The following is a 15,000-nucleotide window of genomic DNA, read 5'->3' as shown; positions in this document are numbered from 1 at the left end:
CACAGAGAAATGGATGACATCAGTGTTGGAGTAATGCAAATGAAAAATCCCCAATGTTGCAGCTGGTAAGGATGACAGGTGAGACTGTACAAAGAATGAACACTCCCTTATGTTATAGTAGACAAACTAAGTAATGGGTGACATTTGTGTGACAGTAACGTGAATGAACACTCCCAAATACTACAACAGAAAACAGTGGTAAGGAGACTGTGACAAGAATGCTTTGCTATACTAGACAAATGAATGGATGACATTTGTGAGACAGTATTGAGAATGAACACTATGTATGTGTGTGATTGATAGTGATAAAGGTGACGGTTGAGGCAGTGAAAAGAATGAATAAACCCCTATGTTACCGCAGAAAAACTGTGGGAGAGGCACTTTGATACTGTTATAAACAGTCCAACATTTTTTTAACAGGACAGAGGAAAGAATGATGATGATTGGACTCAGTTGGTACTGATCTGGCAGAGATCTTACTGATCTTACAGTCACACCCATAGGAGTTGACTGGACACTTGGGACCTTGATGACGCTTATTACTCTGGATTCTAACAGTGCTTAATATACGGTTCCTCAGAAGGCTGCAGAAAGTTCCACTGAATTGAATGGGCTGTCCCAACGTTCGAGGTCCGATATTTCTTCATAATGAATAATGACCGCTGCCATTGACCATGGGTTTTGTGATTCTGATTCTCATCTTTCATATCAGTAGTCCATTCACTTATCGGAACAGAAATGCATCACAATATGTTGCTACACAACACCAGAAACTCTATTTGTTCTAGTATTCTATTTGTGGGAAGAAACATTTTTTGCCCTCAGTGGAAGCCACGAAACGGCAACAAAACCGTTAGATAAAGAGAGTTTTTGGAGAAATGTTTTTTTATCGTTTTGGCAAGTAACTATATAATAAAATAAATCCCTTCAGGATGATAGAAGTTCGTCTAGAACGGATTTACTTTTCAAGAATGACTGGTGGACTATCCATTATCCCTTATCTTAGACCTAAAATGTATTGAACAGGTTATTAAATGGTTAGTATTGGATAAAATGTGTGAAACTGTCAATGTGTCAATACCCCAATCAGCTACTTTGGGAATAGGAATGTCCATCCATGCATTTCCAATTCTACAGCTGCACTACTTCCTGGTCCGATTTGTCCAAGGCTCACCCTCGATCCAGGATATTACACCGAAACTGACATCAGGGCTGCATACATCCAGTTCCTGTTTCTACCTCTGCGGGAGTTTCTAGATGTAAAGTGGGATCCGCATATTAGGAGCCAAACTGTGAGCAAATAAATAATAAATATAAATAATAAGTGCAGGAAATGGGATGCGTGACACAGTATGAACCTTCCCTCAACAAAACAAAAACATGTGAATGGAGAGGGAGAGAGAGAGGAGAGAGAGAGAAACAGACGGAGAGATAGAGTTACAGATGGAGAGAGAGATACAGACGGAGGGGGAGAGAGGAGAGAGAGATAAACAGACGGAGAGAGAGAGAGAGAAGGGGAAAAAGAAGGAGAGTGAGTAAGGAGAGAAAGACGGAGGAGGGAGAGGAAGAGAGATGGAGGACAGAGAGAAACCCAGAAGGGAGCCACGGAATAATGTATTTTTCATGTCTTCCACTGAAATATTCTGATGATTGGCCTGACAAACAACACAAATATGCAGTCTGTATCCATGCTCCACACATGCATACACACGTGTACACACACACACACACACACACACACACACACACACACACACACACACACACACACACACACACACACACACACACTCACACACACACATACACAGTCACTCACCTATCCGCACATACATGCACAGACTCACATACACCCAACCACACACACATACACACCGTTCGGAGGGCATCCTGACGGTGAAAACGAATCTAGTTCAGTAGAGTTCATCCTTCGCTCAGCGTGAGGCGGATGTCTTCATCTTGCCGTCACGCTGAGTGTTTACATCTTAATGTCTCGCGCTGACAGCGGCACTTTGCATGTGACCCTCTAGGGGCAGCCCAGAACGCCTCTTCTCCTTCTACCAACCGACATGCAGCCACCACGCACCACGCGCCAGCCTACCGTCGAGGGTTTCAGAGGCCATTAACAAACGTGACATCTCGCTCGCTGGAGACTCCAAAAGACAGCAGACCGTTGTTGTTATTTCCCTAGACGATCGCCAGTCATCAGCGGAACTATTTAGGTCCGGCGTATCATTTCTCTGCGGAGGATGAACCAACCCAATTACAACCACCGACCAAGTTTCAGGCGGCTGGAAGTAGACCTGCTCTCAAGGCTTTTAAAATATGTACACGGAGTAAACTATGTTCCCTATCGCTACACTTGCAGAGCTTAACGCTCATTACTCAAACATGACAAAGGGCTGGCATTGGTAGTACTTATGGTTGTTCATATATTTATACAGTATATGGATTGATAGATATATTTTTTTATTTGGAGGCCAGTGGGTTAAGGGTGAACATTGTAAAATTAATTTCCTGTTACCTCATCAAAAATGTGTTGGACATCACCACTACTAAGAGTATTTTTCTAGTCATCGCAGAATTCTTCCAGGCAGATCTAGAACTTGGAACTTGTAATTTGACTTGTGTTTAAAGTGATCCCTTTTTCTTCATTGTTACATCATCAAATGAAGCCTGCAGTTAGCAAGCTTGTAATGATATATTTGATATTGTATCCCTGAAAGTGGCTTTTGCCTTTGTGGTCAGTGTTAGTGTCCCATGATCAAGGTCTGCGGGTTCGAGGGCTGACTGCAGATCTGTTACTTTTGAATCCTTTAGCTGGTTTCTTCGCTGGTCCAACAGGTTATTTACTGCTTCAAACAGACAGAAGGAGATCCAGGCCCCGCTTGCTCCTTATCACAAGGTCATCAACACGCATCAAAGTGTTTTGCAGAGACAAGCCCTTTTTGTAATGCTCAATGCTTTTCGTGGAATTGGCTCTTTGATTCAACGTTTCCACAAGAGGCCACGAGGATCCATAGATTCTCTTTTGATGATCTTTCAAGGACAGTACAGGAATGTCCATTCACAGTGTATTGCATCACCTAGACATTGAACAGCCGGCAGGGGATGAAACTGACGAATGGAAGACGTGACACCACGTGTCCTAGATTCGTACTTAAGATTGCTAGGCAAAGAAAGGTCCAAGCCTAGATGATGTAGTGTGGCACAGAAGGTAGAGATCAAATAATTATAGAGAGCCATTGCCATTGAGGTACATGGAAGAGCTTCACTTATGTTCATGTCACTCTACTTCTGTGGTTGTAACCATTGTTTGCTGTCTAGGTAGTCAACGGGCCTTCACTGCACGAATTGGACGATGAACTGAAAACAGCCCTAAGGTTTCTTGATGTGTCTGACCAGCTACTGAGTGTTCTCACTCACAACAAACTCACGTGTGAAATTCTTGGTGCTTTATCCCATTATAGCTTGGTGATCGGCACACAATAGATGGGTAGTCTAGACATCTGTCTGACCTAAGGCCACGTTTGTTTGTTTATTTATTTGTTTTTTGTTTTGTTTTTTTCCCTTCTTTTTTTAATTGCTATTGAAGTGAATGTGAAATATGAAGGTGACCTTCAAAGTCACTATGGGCATGCTGTGCTCTCTGTTGCAGGCGAACAGCACTTTCGATGCCCTGGCCAGGCTGAAAGGGCTCGGAGAAGCGTGGGAGCAAAATGAGCCAGAAATCTGGGACTTCTTTCAAAATGGCAGCCAAGTCAACACAGTCAGGGTAAGGTGGTGGTGAAGATCATGATGGAGGTGGTTGTGTATGATGATTATTATAATTTATGTGGTTGTTGTTGTTGATGATGAGAGTTGTTGTAGTTGTTGTTATTGTTGCTGTTTATGATGAAGATAATGATGATGATGATAAAGATACTGATGATGATGATGATGATGACATTGATATATCACAGTATTCACCTCCAGCAACATTAATTGCTGACACAAATTAATTAAAGAGCCTTAGTTGATCCATCTCTGTTAGATATAATGTCAGCAATAACAGTAATGATAACCACATTTTATATTCATGAATTACAATGCTGTTACACTTATCATGGCAAGCCTAGAAGTCTCACATGCTTATTATGCAATTTCATACCTCAATTCAATCACACACCGCAGTCAGGAATAATCACATGGACAGGATCATCCACCTGCTAATGTCCTTTTCTCAGACTGGCTGCTATGAGCTTCACTCTCTCACACACACACACACTCTCACTCCGTGTGACTCTCTATCACACTCGTTCACACACCATCTTGTTCATACAGACATACACACACACACACACACACACACACACACACACACACACACACACACACACACACTCAAACACACAGACCCACACACACACACACACACACACACACACACACACACAGACCCACACACACACACACACACACACACACACACACACACAGACCCACACAAACACACACACACACACACACACACACACACACACACACACACACACACACACACACAGACCCCCCCCCCACACACACATACACACACACACGCAGACCCAGAGAGAATAAGACGTCAGTGTGCAGATGCCACCCCTCTCTTTGTGAATAAATGTAGGATCATTTTCACCTCGGCTAGCAGTAGGAGGATTAGCGAGGAATGGAATTAGCTTTTACCTGTCCTGCATGTCACCTTCCTCAACCTCCCCCTATACCCTCACTCTCTCCATCACTCTCTCTCTCACTCTCTCTCTCTTTCTCTCCCTCTTGCTCACTCTCTCTCTCTCTCTCGATCACTCTCTCTCTCTCTTTCCCTCCCTCACTCTCTCTCTTTCTCTCTCTCTCCCTCACTCTCTCTCCCTCACTCTCTCTCTCTCTCTCTCGCTCTCTCTCTCTCTCTCTCTCTCTCTCAATTAAATTCAATTCAAGTGGCTTTATTGGCATGACTGCATACAATACAACATTGCCAAAGCATATTTACACAAACTATACAATTGAAATGAACATAAATAAATAAAACAACAGTACAAAGAGCATGCGGAACACAAGCGGCTATAGAAGGTAGGGAAGTAACATAGGATATAAACATATAACAAGTTAATTATTAATTAGTAAACATTAAGTATTAGCCATGTGGGACAGGGGGTTCACAGAGCTGTGGAGCTCATGGCAGGCTGCTACACATCTTGCTTTCAGTCTATATCAGTCCTCCCTCTCTCCCAGTAGAGCCGGAAGTCTCTCCCTCTCTCTCTCTCTCTCTCTCTCTCCCACTCACAAAGTGCTCCCTCTCTCAGTGCCGTTTCTCCCCTCTCTCTCTATCTCTCTCATCCCTCTCTATCCACCTCTCTTTTTGCCAGTCTTTTGGTTCTACTCCATCTATCACTGTGTCTACCCCCCTCTTTCTATCTCTCTCTTTCTCTCCATCTCTCTCTATCACTCCCTCTCCATCACTCTCTATCACTCTCTCTCTCCCTCCGTTTTTCAGTGCCCTTTTCCCTGTCTTGCCCCCTTCCTTTTCCCCTCTCTCAATTGTGTTTCCTTTGTCTCCATCTTTCGCCTTTCTTTTTTGCTTTCTCTGTTCTATTTCTTCTCTCCCTCTCTCTCACCCCCCCCCCCCCCCCCCACCCACTTTCTCACTCTCGCTATCTCGCTGTAGCTCTCTCCATCTCTTTTTTTTTGGTCGTTTTCAAATGGTGTTTTAAATAAAGGGTTTTTAAAACTCAAAGTCTCTTTCTAAGTGTGGTTCTCCGTCTCCATCTCTCCTCTTTCTTCTTCTCCCCCTCAACCCCCCCCCCCCCTCAATTTCTCTTCCTCATCTCATGTATATGAGAGTAGGTTGCAGTGGTGAGAAATTGGGAAAGTATAAATTAAGAGTTTTCTGCCACTAGTATACCTTTTCAAATGTAGGGATTTAAGAATGATCTAAAGCGTTTGGAGATGGAAATACTTCATTTATATCAGCAGCTTTTGGTAAATAATGAGGCCTCATTAAAGGATGCTATACATTTGAAGCAGCATGAACTGAGTTCGTGTTTACAGGAAAGACCTAAAAGGGCTTTAATCAGAAGCAGTTTCATCACTTCACATCATTCTTGTTTAGTTTTGAGAAGAGGGCTGGGCAGAATAAACAAATGCCCAGTCTTCAAACTCCTGATGGTGATAGAAACGTCTGACCCTTCTGAGGTGCGGAGGTTGGCAGCACACATTTATACAGATTTGTATGCTGCTGAGGGAGGGCGAAGATCCACAGAGTATGGATGACATCCTGCCACATCTTCCTCAGATCAGCCCCACCACAGAGGCAAATATTAGGCTCTGCTATCCCTCTTCAGGAAGGGACTGTAGCTGTACAACATCTGTCTACTGGACGAGCGGCTGGCATTTGTGGTGAATGTTCAAAGCTGCTGGGGTGGTTTGGGCTTGTGAAATAATGGTGTGTGAGACTTTGGGACAACCTTTCCTGGAATAGGTGTACTGTTGGTCCTAAATATTCAGTTGCAAGGGAAGACCATATTGTTATTTAGAAGAAAAAAAAAATTGGCCAGGCTAAGATGGCGGTGTGGAAATAAAACAAACAAAGAAATAAAATGGAAGGGTCTGGGATAACAGAGCCAGTTTTGCCAGAGTCTCTCCTCTCTCTCCTCTCTCTCTCCCCCTTCTCTCTCTCTCCCCTCTCTCTCTCCCCCTCTCTCCCCCTTCTCCCCCCCTCTCCCTCAGTGCTATTACTCTGGTGTCGCATCTAATGAGCTTATGGTCAGACAGGGGAGAGTGTGAGAGCTCTGCATAGCCCCAGTATTCATTATCCCAGCCCTAACCTTTACACAAATGTGCAGAGCAATTTTCCTTTGTCTTCATCCGCTCTCCCTCTCTCCATCTCCCTCTCTCCATCTCCCTCTCTCTCCCTCCCTCTCTCCATCTCCCTCTCTCCCCCCCTCATTGTTTGAGCCTTTTTGCTCTCCCTCTGTCTCTCACTTTCTCTCTTGATATATATTTTTCTCTCTCTCTCTCTCTCTTTCTCTCTCTGTCTCTTTCCGCCTCTCCAGCTTTAGAGGGGGCCTCATATGGAAGGTGCACTATCCTTAGTCTCTTAAGGCTTAAAGGCAGATTACCTCTCCTCTCTCCCTTATTTCCCCCACCACATATACTAACAGATGGGTTCATTATTTTAAGGCAGCTTGATAGGAAGCAGTTCTTCTAGTTCAACAGACGTTGTTTAATACAACAGCTCTTCTCTCTCTCACTTTGTCTCTTACTCTCTCTTCTCTCTCACTCACACACACACATGCTCACACACGCACATTCACATACGCACACTCACACTCACTGAATCTCACACAAATTCTCACACACACACACACACACACACACACACACACACACACACACAGACAGAAGCTGCCCTGGCACATTCATGTCTGATATTTCCCTGGTGGTGGGTGCACTGCACACACTTTCATTCGTCAGGATGAGCTGCTGTCACCTCAATGTGTTTGCCTTTCTGTCTCTCCTAATGATAGGCACTGTCAGCTCCTCAAGCATGGGAGTAAAGCAAAGTCTTACTTCAATATTTCTGCTTCACTTGAAGAGTATATGTAAATAGTGGTTTGGGACTATTACGTGTGTGTGTGTGTGTGTGTGTGTGTGTGTGTGTGTGTGTGTGTGTGTGTGTGTGTGTGTGTGTGTGTGTGTGTGTGTGAATGTGTGTGTGTGTGTGTGTCATTTAAAAACCTGATTTAGCTTCTGCATTGACCTCAAAATGGTAGCTAGCACACATTATCATCCAACACATGCAGTGTATCCATCATGAAAACATGATTGAAATTAAAAGTGTTATTAGACTCAACATCCTGGACTTTAAATAAATAGTCATATCACATGTAGCCAAATCTTTATAATGACGCAAGAGAGACTGTGCCTGTCTGCAGAGTTCCCACATGTCAAATTTGGGGACAAAGGCCTCTATGTCCCAGAAAAAAGAAAATACACAATGATAAAATACATTTCATCTTCATGCCCGGCTTCAGTCAACAGAAATGAATACACACACACACACACACAGAGAGACACACACAAACATGCACCCACATGCAGACACAGATACATACATATAAATACATGTACACACACAGACACACACACAGACACACACACACACACACACACACACACACACACACACACACACACACACACACACACACACACACACACACACACACACACACACACACACACACACACACAGCTTCAGAAAACACGTGTTCATTTCCCCTCAGGGCCGTCTCAAGTCAGATAATGCCATGTGGCACCCGGGCCATGGGTTAAGCGGTGCAGCGCGCACACACTCACACACACACACACACACACACACACACACACACACAGACACACACACACACACACACACACACACACACCCGGGCCATGGGTTAAGCGGCGCAGCGCGCCACGCCAAATGCCAGCGTGCAGGAGGAGCGGGCAGACAGAAGCGGGCGGATTAGCTCTCGCCCGTTAGGTGCCTCCGAACCTGCCCTGAAACAAACAGACCATTTCCACTGACTTGTTTATTTCAATGGTGACCGGCCCTCATGGCGAGCCCAGTCATGACTGGCGTATTGGCATGGAGATGCCGCTATTTGTACCATCTTCTGATTTCTTTAAATGTCACAGAGATGGCAGGAAGTGTGTCACACAAACCACGGGGCAGAGAGATTGTGGAAATATCTTTGAGCCTGAGAGTCACCTGACTTCTGTTTGATTGGCCGGAAGGGTGTGTGGCTCGTTCCGAGCTTAGTTTGTTTGTTTCCCATTTACAGAGTGCTCTTTGGTGCACACACAGAACAGACAGCTGGAGGACCGTGGGGAGCCATTCACTGAATTTGACAAGTGTGTTTAGTGGAGTCGCGGACAGCATCTTTAATGGATCAATACATGTCTTATCAAATGTTAATGGATTCCCCATATGTTGGGAAAGTCAGATTTGCTTCTCTGGTCTTATAAACTATTGAAACCTAAACGCACTCAAATTTGTGGATGATTGAGTCATTGATTGATGAATTGATTCATTGATTGACTAATTCATTAAACTAACTAATACATTTACTCAGTCATTCACAGAAGCCTTGTCCATCCATCCATCCATCCATCCATTCATTCATTCACCAGGATTGTTTATCCAACAGAGTAGACCCACAGGCTCTATAAGCTGCAGGGTTATGTAACAGTGATTGAAGTCAGTTTGTGTGTGTGTGTGTGTGTGTGTGTGTGTGTGTGTGTGTGTGTGTGTGTGTGTGTGTGTGTGTGTGTGTGTGTGTGTGTGTGTGTGTGTGTGTGTGTGTGTGTGTGTGTGTGTGTGTGTGTGTGTTGAGGTTGTTACATGTGTCCGTATGCATACAGGAGCTGGGTTGGCTGCAGTGAGAAAGGGCATTTGCATTTAGATTAGCATATATCTATATTAACTTACACTGTGCCAGGTGGAGAGAGAGAGAGGGAGAGTGAGAGAGGAAGGGATAAAAAGAAGGAGGTGTGTGTGTGTGTGTGTGTGTGTGTGTGTGTGTGTGTGTGTGTGTGAGAGAGAGAGAGTTGATGCACGTGTATGAGTGAATTAGTGTATGTGTGTGTAAGAAGGGTTAAAGATAGAGAGAGAGAGTAACCGCAAAAACACAGAGGACAGGACAAATGAAAGAGGGATGTACTCCACGAGAGAGAGAGAGAGAGAGAGAGAGAGAGAGAGAGAGAGAGAGAGAGATCTATGCTCTTCATTTCATCATTACTGTGTAGGGGCTAAAGTCATAAAAAGGAGGCTTGTCATTGAAATTCAAGAGAGTGTTTGCATGAGGTAGGGGCGGGCTATGTTTGAGAGAGAGAGAGAGAGAGAGAGAGAGCTTGCTAGCTTGTGTAGTCTGTGTGTATATTTTTGGTGTATGTGTGTGCGCGTGCCACTCACTCCTGTGCCTGCGTATTTGTGTGGCAGACAACATATGTTTGTGTACAAGTGTGTGCGTGTATGTTTGTGTGTGTGTGTGTGTGTGTGTGTGTGTTTGTGTACAAGTGTGTGCGTGTGTGTTTGCACACCTTAGTGCATATGTATGAGAGTGTTGTGCTCATTAATGTGTGTGTGTGTGTGTGTGTGTGTGTGTGTGTGTGTGTGTGTGTGTGTGTGTGTGTGTGTGTGTGTGTGTCTGTGTCTGTGTGTGTGTGTGTGTGTGTGTGTGTGTGTGTGTGTGTGTGTGTGTGTGTGTGTGTGTGTGTGTGTGTGTGTGTGTGTGTGTGTGTGTCTCTGCACACTCCTGTTTGTCTCCTGTGCATATGTGCTTGTCTGTAGCTGTGGGGTGCTGCCTCCCCACAAGGCTGAAGAACAACAGTGCCATCTAGCTTAATGCCTCTAATTGATTGTGCATGGAGAAGCACAGACACATCACCAGCCTATACAAGGAGAGGAGAGAAAAGGAGAGGAGGCTAGGGAGAGAAAAGGAGAGGAGAGGAGAGGAGAGGAGGTGAGGAGAGAGGAAAGGAGGGGGGGAGGGGAGAGGAGAGGAGAGAAGAGAAGAGGAGGGGAGGGGAAAGGAAAGGAGGGGAGGGGAGAGGAGAGGAGAGGAGAATACAGAAGATGAGACATGAGGATTGAAAGGGATGATGGGAAGGAAAAGGAGGGATGTATAGCGAAGAGGAGAGGATAGCAGCGGAGGAAAGAAGGCTAAATGAGAGGTCAATAAAAGAATGAAGAGAGGGGAGGACAGAGGATCAGAGAGAGGAGGAGGCGAGATGAGAAGACAAGAAGAGGACAATGAAACTAAGGAGAGGGGAAGAGAAAGATGATTGGAGAGGAGGTGATGGAGTGATGGTGGTGTGGGTGGGGAGAGCAGAGGAGGAGGAGAAGATGAAAGAAGGAGAAGATACGAGGGGCGACAGTGGTACAGGAGGTAGAGAAGTCTTTTAGTAATCAGAAGGTTGCTAGTTCGATTCCCTGTCGAAGCGTCCTTGAGCAAGACATTGAACCCCTAATTGCTCCTGATGTGCAGTGTGCCATCAGTGTAAATGTAAAATGTGTATACATCCTTCTAAGTCGCTTTGGATAAAAGTGTCTGCTAAATGACTAAATGTAAATGTAATACGAGAGAAAAGGGCAGGAGAAGAGGACACTGTGGAGGTGTGGAGAGGAGAGCAGAGGAGAAGGAGCAGAGTGATCTGAATGGGGAGATAACAGGAGAGGAGGAGAGGAATGTTTGGACTGATGATGGAGGAGCAGGGAGGAGAGGGAGGAGGAGCAGTAGGAAGGAGAGTGGAGAAGAGAATAAGGTAGGAGGGTAGAGAAAAGGAAATTGACAGAGAGGGGGCTAGGAACAGGAGAGGAGCAACAGGGAGAAGTTCAGAGATGAAAGGAGAGGGAGGTGGAGCAAGAGGAGAAGGGAGGAGAGTAGAGGGAGAAGAAGGGAGAGGGGGTAGGTGAAAATATGAGATGTGGAGGTAAAGGTTTCAGTCAAGAAATTCAGAAGGGAAAGCAGATGATGATGACAGATGATGAACGGTGACCATTCAGTTGCCAATAAAAATTAAAATTCCTTGTGACTGAAGGAGACTTTGAAAAACATTTAGGAGGATACAAACATATTTCCACCGGATTGTGATTCCATACTGTTCTTTATATTTTCTACATTTGATTTAAATAAAAAGATATTTTTACTACATTCTTTTTACTCTCATGTTATTATTTCTGAAGTCTTCTAGAATATAATCATATATGCCACTTTTGCGTCAGTGTTTTTAGTAAGGTGATACAAAAACAGGCCTCTGTGTCCCAAGTGTTAATAACTAATAGCCCCATGTACTATTATGTATTATATATATAATACATTTTCTATTAAAATTAACTCTCTATCTCGCTCTCTCTCTCTTTCCCTCTCTCTTTATTTTTTTCTTTCTCTCTCTCTTCTCTGATATACAATAAGGACTTGCTGAGGAATCCCTTTTTTGCGGCAGTCCTAGACCAGCGGCTCAAAGGGACCGGACTAACCGCTGCACTCATTGCCAACTTCCTGTACAACGGGCCCCCGGAGGACCGCCCGGCGGGGATGCCCAACTACGACTGGCGCAACGCGTTCAATACCACCAGCCAGATTCTGGAGCAGCTGACCAAATTCATTGGGGTGAGCGATTCTGTCTCTCTCTCTCTCCCTCTCTCTCCCTCTCTCTCTCTCTCTCTCTCTCTTTTTCTCTCTCTGTCTCTCTCTCTCTCTCTCACACACTCTATCCCTCACACTCTCTCCCTCCCTCCCTCCATTGGAGGATCAAAAAGGCATTCCAAAGGCTTTTCTCTCTCTCTCTCTCTCTTACCCTCTCTCCCTCCCTCCATTGGAAAAGGCATTCCAAAAGTTACTATGCTATGCAACCAAACAAATTGTTACTTACTATTGCCATTTAGATAGAATTTTAGAGATGTTCTATCTAATTGTATTATTATGCCATGAAGTCTGTTTCTCTTTCTTTATCCGTCTGTCTTCCTTCTGTGTGTTTTTGTTACCTTTCTCAAGTCTTTCTCTCTCTTTTTTTTAATGTCAGTTGTCCATTCATTTGTAATCCTGAGCAGCTTTTGTTTTTGCCTCTTCAGAAAAAAATAAAGATGTTTATAATGAAGGCAGAAGTGAGATTGCTTTCAACGTCTCTAATTGAGACAATGCTCCAGTGGTCAAAGTGTTTTGCTTGGGCCAGCGATGGCTATTAATATTGATTTTCCCGGTGCTAAAGTGTTTTATTTTCAGGCCTTAGCAGCTCTCTGCTCTTAATGTGGTATTCTAGATCAAGAGACCTCCAGGGGGTCTAGTGGTAATCAATTCTGCATTTCACCAGCCGCAGCTTTCCAAGAGGTGTTATAGGGAAAGATTAATAAATGCTTTTTCTATGTATGTATCAAAGATATAGGGGTAGATCCAGTGAGTCACACACACATACACACACACACACACACACACACACACACACACACACACACACACACACACACACACACACACACACACACACACACACACACACACACACACACATACACACACACACACAAACACACATACACACCAGTTTCCTATGAGCCAGGATGTTTTAGGCTAATGTCCCTGTCCTGCTCTTAAAGTGAAGTGCTAGATTGAATTTGCTCCTTTATATGTCTTCTTTAGCTTGGTCTGTACCCAGAAGTTTCTTCTTGGGTTTTTCCAGTACATATTTATGAATGCATATATGTATGAAGATATGTTCCATTCTCCCTGTCATACATTTAAATATTAACACACACACATATATATGTATACACTATATGGACAAAGGTTTTTCGAACGCCTTACCATTACACCAATAGGGACTGTTATGACATTGTATTCAAATACATACACTTTAATATGGAGTTGGTCCCACTTTTGCAGCTACAGTATAACAGCTTCCACTCTTCTTGGAAGGCTTTCCACAAGTGTTTCTGTGGGAATTGGTGCCCATTCATTCTGTAGAGCATTTATCCAACATCAGTGCCTGACCTCATAAATGCTCTACAGAATTAATGGGCACCAATTCCCAACAGAAACACTCCAAAATTCTCCTTCTGGACGCTGCATCTACCTTTCGAATATATCCACCGGCTCCCACCAAGTAGTCCATGCTGCAGGATCCACATCAAAAAAGTTCAGTGGATGGCCACAGACAGTCTGAACTACTAAAACTACTATGGCCATAGACAGAGTGAACTCATGTGGTGAACTAAAGTAGCCTTTTCCCCTCTTTTTTCCGCCCCTCATTCTCTACCAGTCTCTTCACCTCTCTCCGGCCTCCTCCTGAGTTTCACTCAGACGAGCTCGCGGCGGCTAGTTGCCACTCGCTTATCTGAAACATGTCTGGATTTCCTTGACAGTGGCATGGAGCAAATGCACTTCCTGTTCAGGCTTTTTTTTCGAATGAGAAATAGCTGGTGATTTCAATAAGCCTCAGAGATGACGTGAGAGTGAGGGCTGGGATGAGGGTTGTGTTATGAGTCAGTCACTTTAAATCAGCATATTCATCGAGGATCAGCGTAGTCACTTCACATCACTCTTTCTTTAAGAACAATGCAAGACTGGAATATGAATAAGCAATGCAGTTTGTTTCCCAAGGCCTCTGTGGGTTTGCTCTGAACAATGTTTTCTCAGAGGGGAAGCCTTTCAATAAAACAGTTGCTTTGACACATTTACCTGTCAGAAAGCACTATTTGGCCTATGGTGATTAGGAGTGTATCAGGGTAATGAGCTGTTGTTTGTGTGTGTGTGTGTGTGTGTGTGTGCGTGAATGTGTGTGTGTGAGTGCGTGTGTGTGTGTTTGAAATGGTGATGTTTGCACAGCAAGGCATTTTAATTAATTCCTTTGCGCGTTGCTTCAACAGTTCTTTTGGGCTCATATTTTAACTGGTGGCATGAAGACCAATACACAGCAGTTATTTCGATGTAAATTATTCCCGGTGATGAAATGGGCCTGTCATCATCTGATCTCATTAAGGAGTCTCAGAACACAGTCGAGACTAAAGCAGGCGGTAGCTGCCAGAAACAAAGGAAATTGATGCGGACTTTCACCACATGTGACACCGCACTGTTTAAATGGTAGTACTAACCTCATCTCATATTTTCAAACATCTTTTGTCTTTGTGTGTGTGTGTGTGTGTGTGTGTGTGTGTGTGTGTGTGTGTGTGGGTGCGAGTGTGTATTTTGATACCAGGGCTATAAATCATTTTGCCTTGACTTGTCAATGTCATAGACAAAGCTCTTTTTAATGGTACCCAAAATGCCCACCCCAGGAAACAAGGCTCTTTAAGTCTAAGTGATGATTACTTTTTAGTGCTCCAAACTCCAATCCAGCCGAGACCCAGACAGCCAAATGCACCCAATCCACACGCTACATCTGCACCCAATCCACACGATACATCTGCAGGACTTTGTAAGCTGTTCCACACAGACGTACAGA

The 15,000-nt window shown here is 44.2% G+C and overlaps 1 protein-coding gene across 4 annotated transcripts in view; it reads left to right on the top strand.

Moving 5' to 3' along the window:
• LOC105903072 (phospholipid-transporting ATPase ABCA1-like) overlaps positions 1-15,000 on the top strand; it is a 221,849-nt gene that overhangs the window by 42,214 nt on the left and 164,635 nt on the right. For all 4 annotated transcript variants that reach the window (XM_031585405.2, XM_031585404.2, XM_031585401.2 and 1 more), the window contains exons 11-12: positions 3,659-3,775; positions 11,976-12,173. In XM_031585405.2, the coding sequence (XP_031441265.1) occupies positions 3,659-3,775; positions 11,976-12,173 (315 nt within the window). The remainder of the gene's footprint in view (positions 1-3,658; positions 3,776-11,975; positions 12,174-15,000) is intronic.

This window comes from Clupea harengus, chromosome 18 (assembly GCF_900700415.2).
Source record: "Clupea harengus chromosome 18, Ch_v2.0.2, whole genome shotgun sequence".
Taxonomy (NCBI): Eukaryota; Metazoa; Chordata; class Actinopteri; order Clupeiformes; family Clupeidae; genus Clupea; species Clupea harengus.
Note: the sequence above shows the minus strand (reverse complement) of the source record. Positions and strands in the feature narration are given on the sequence as shown.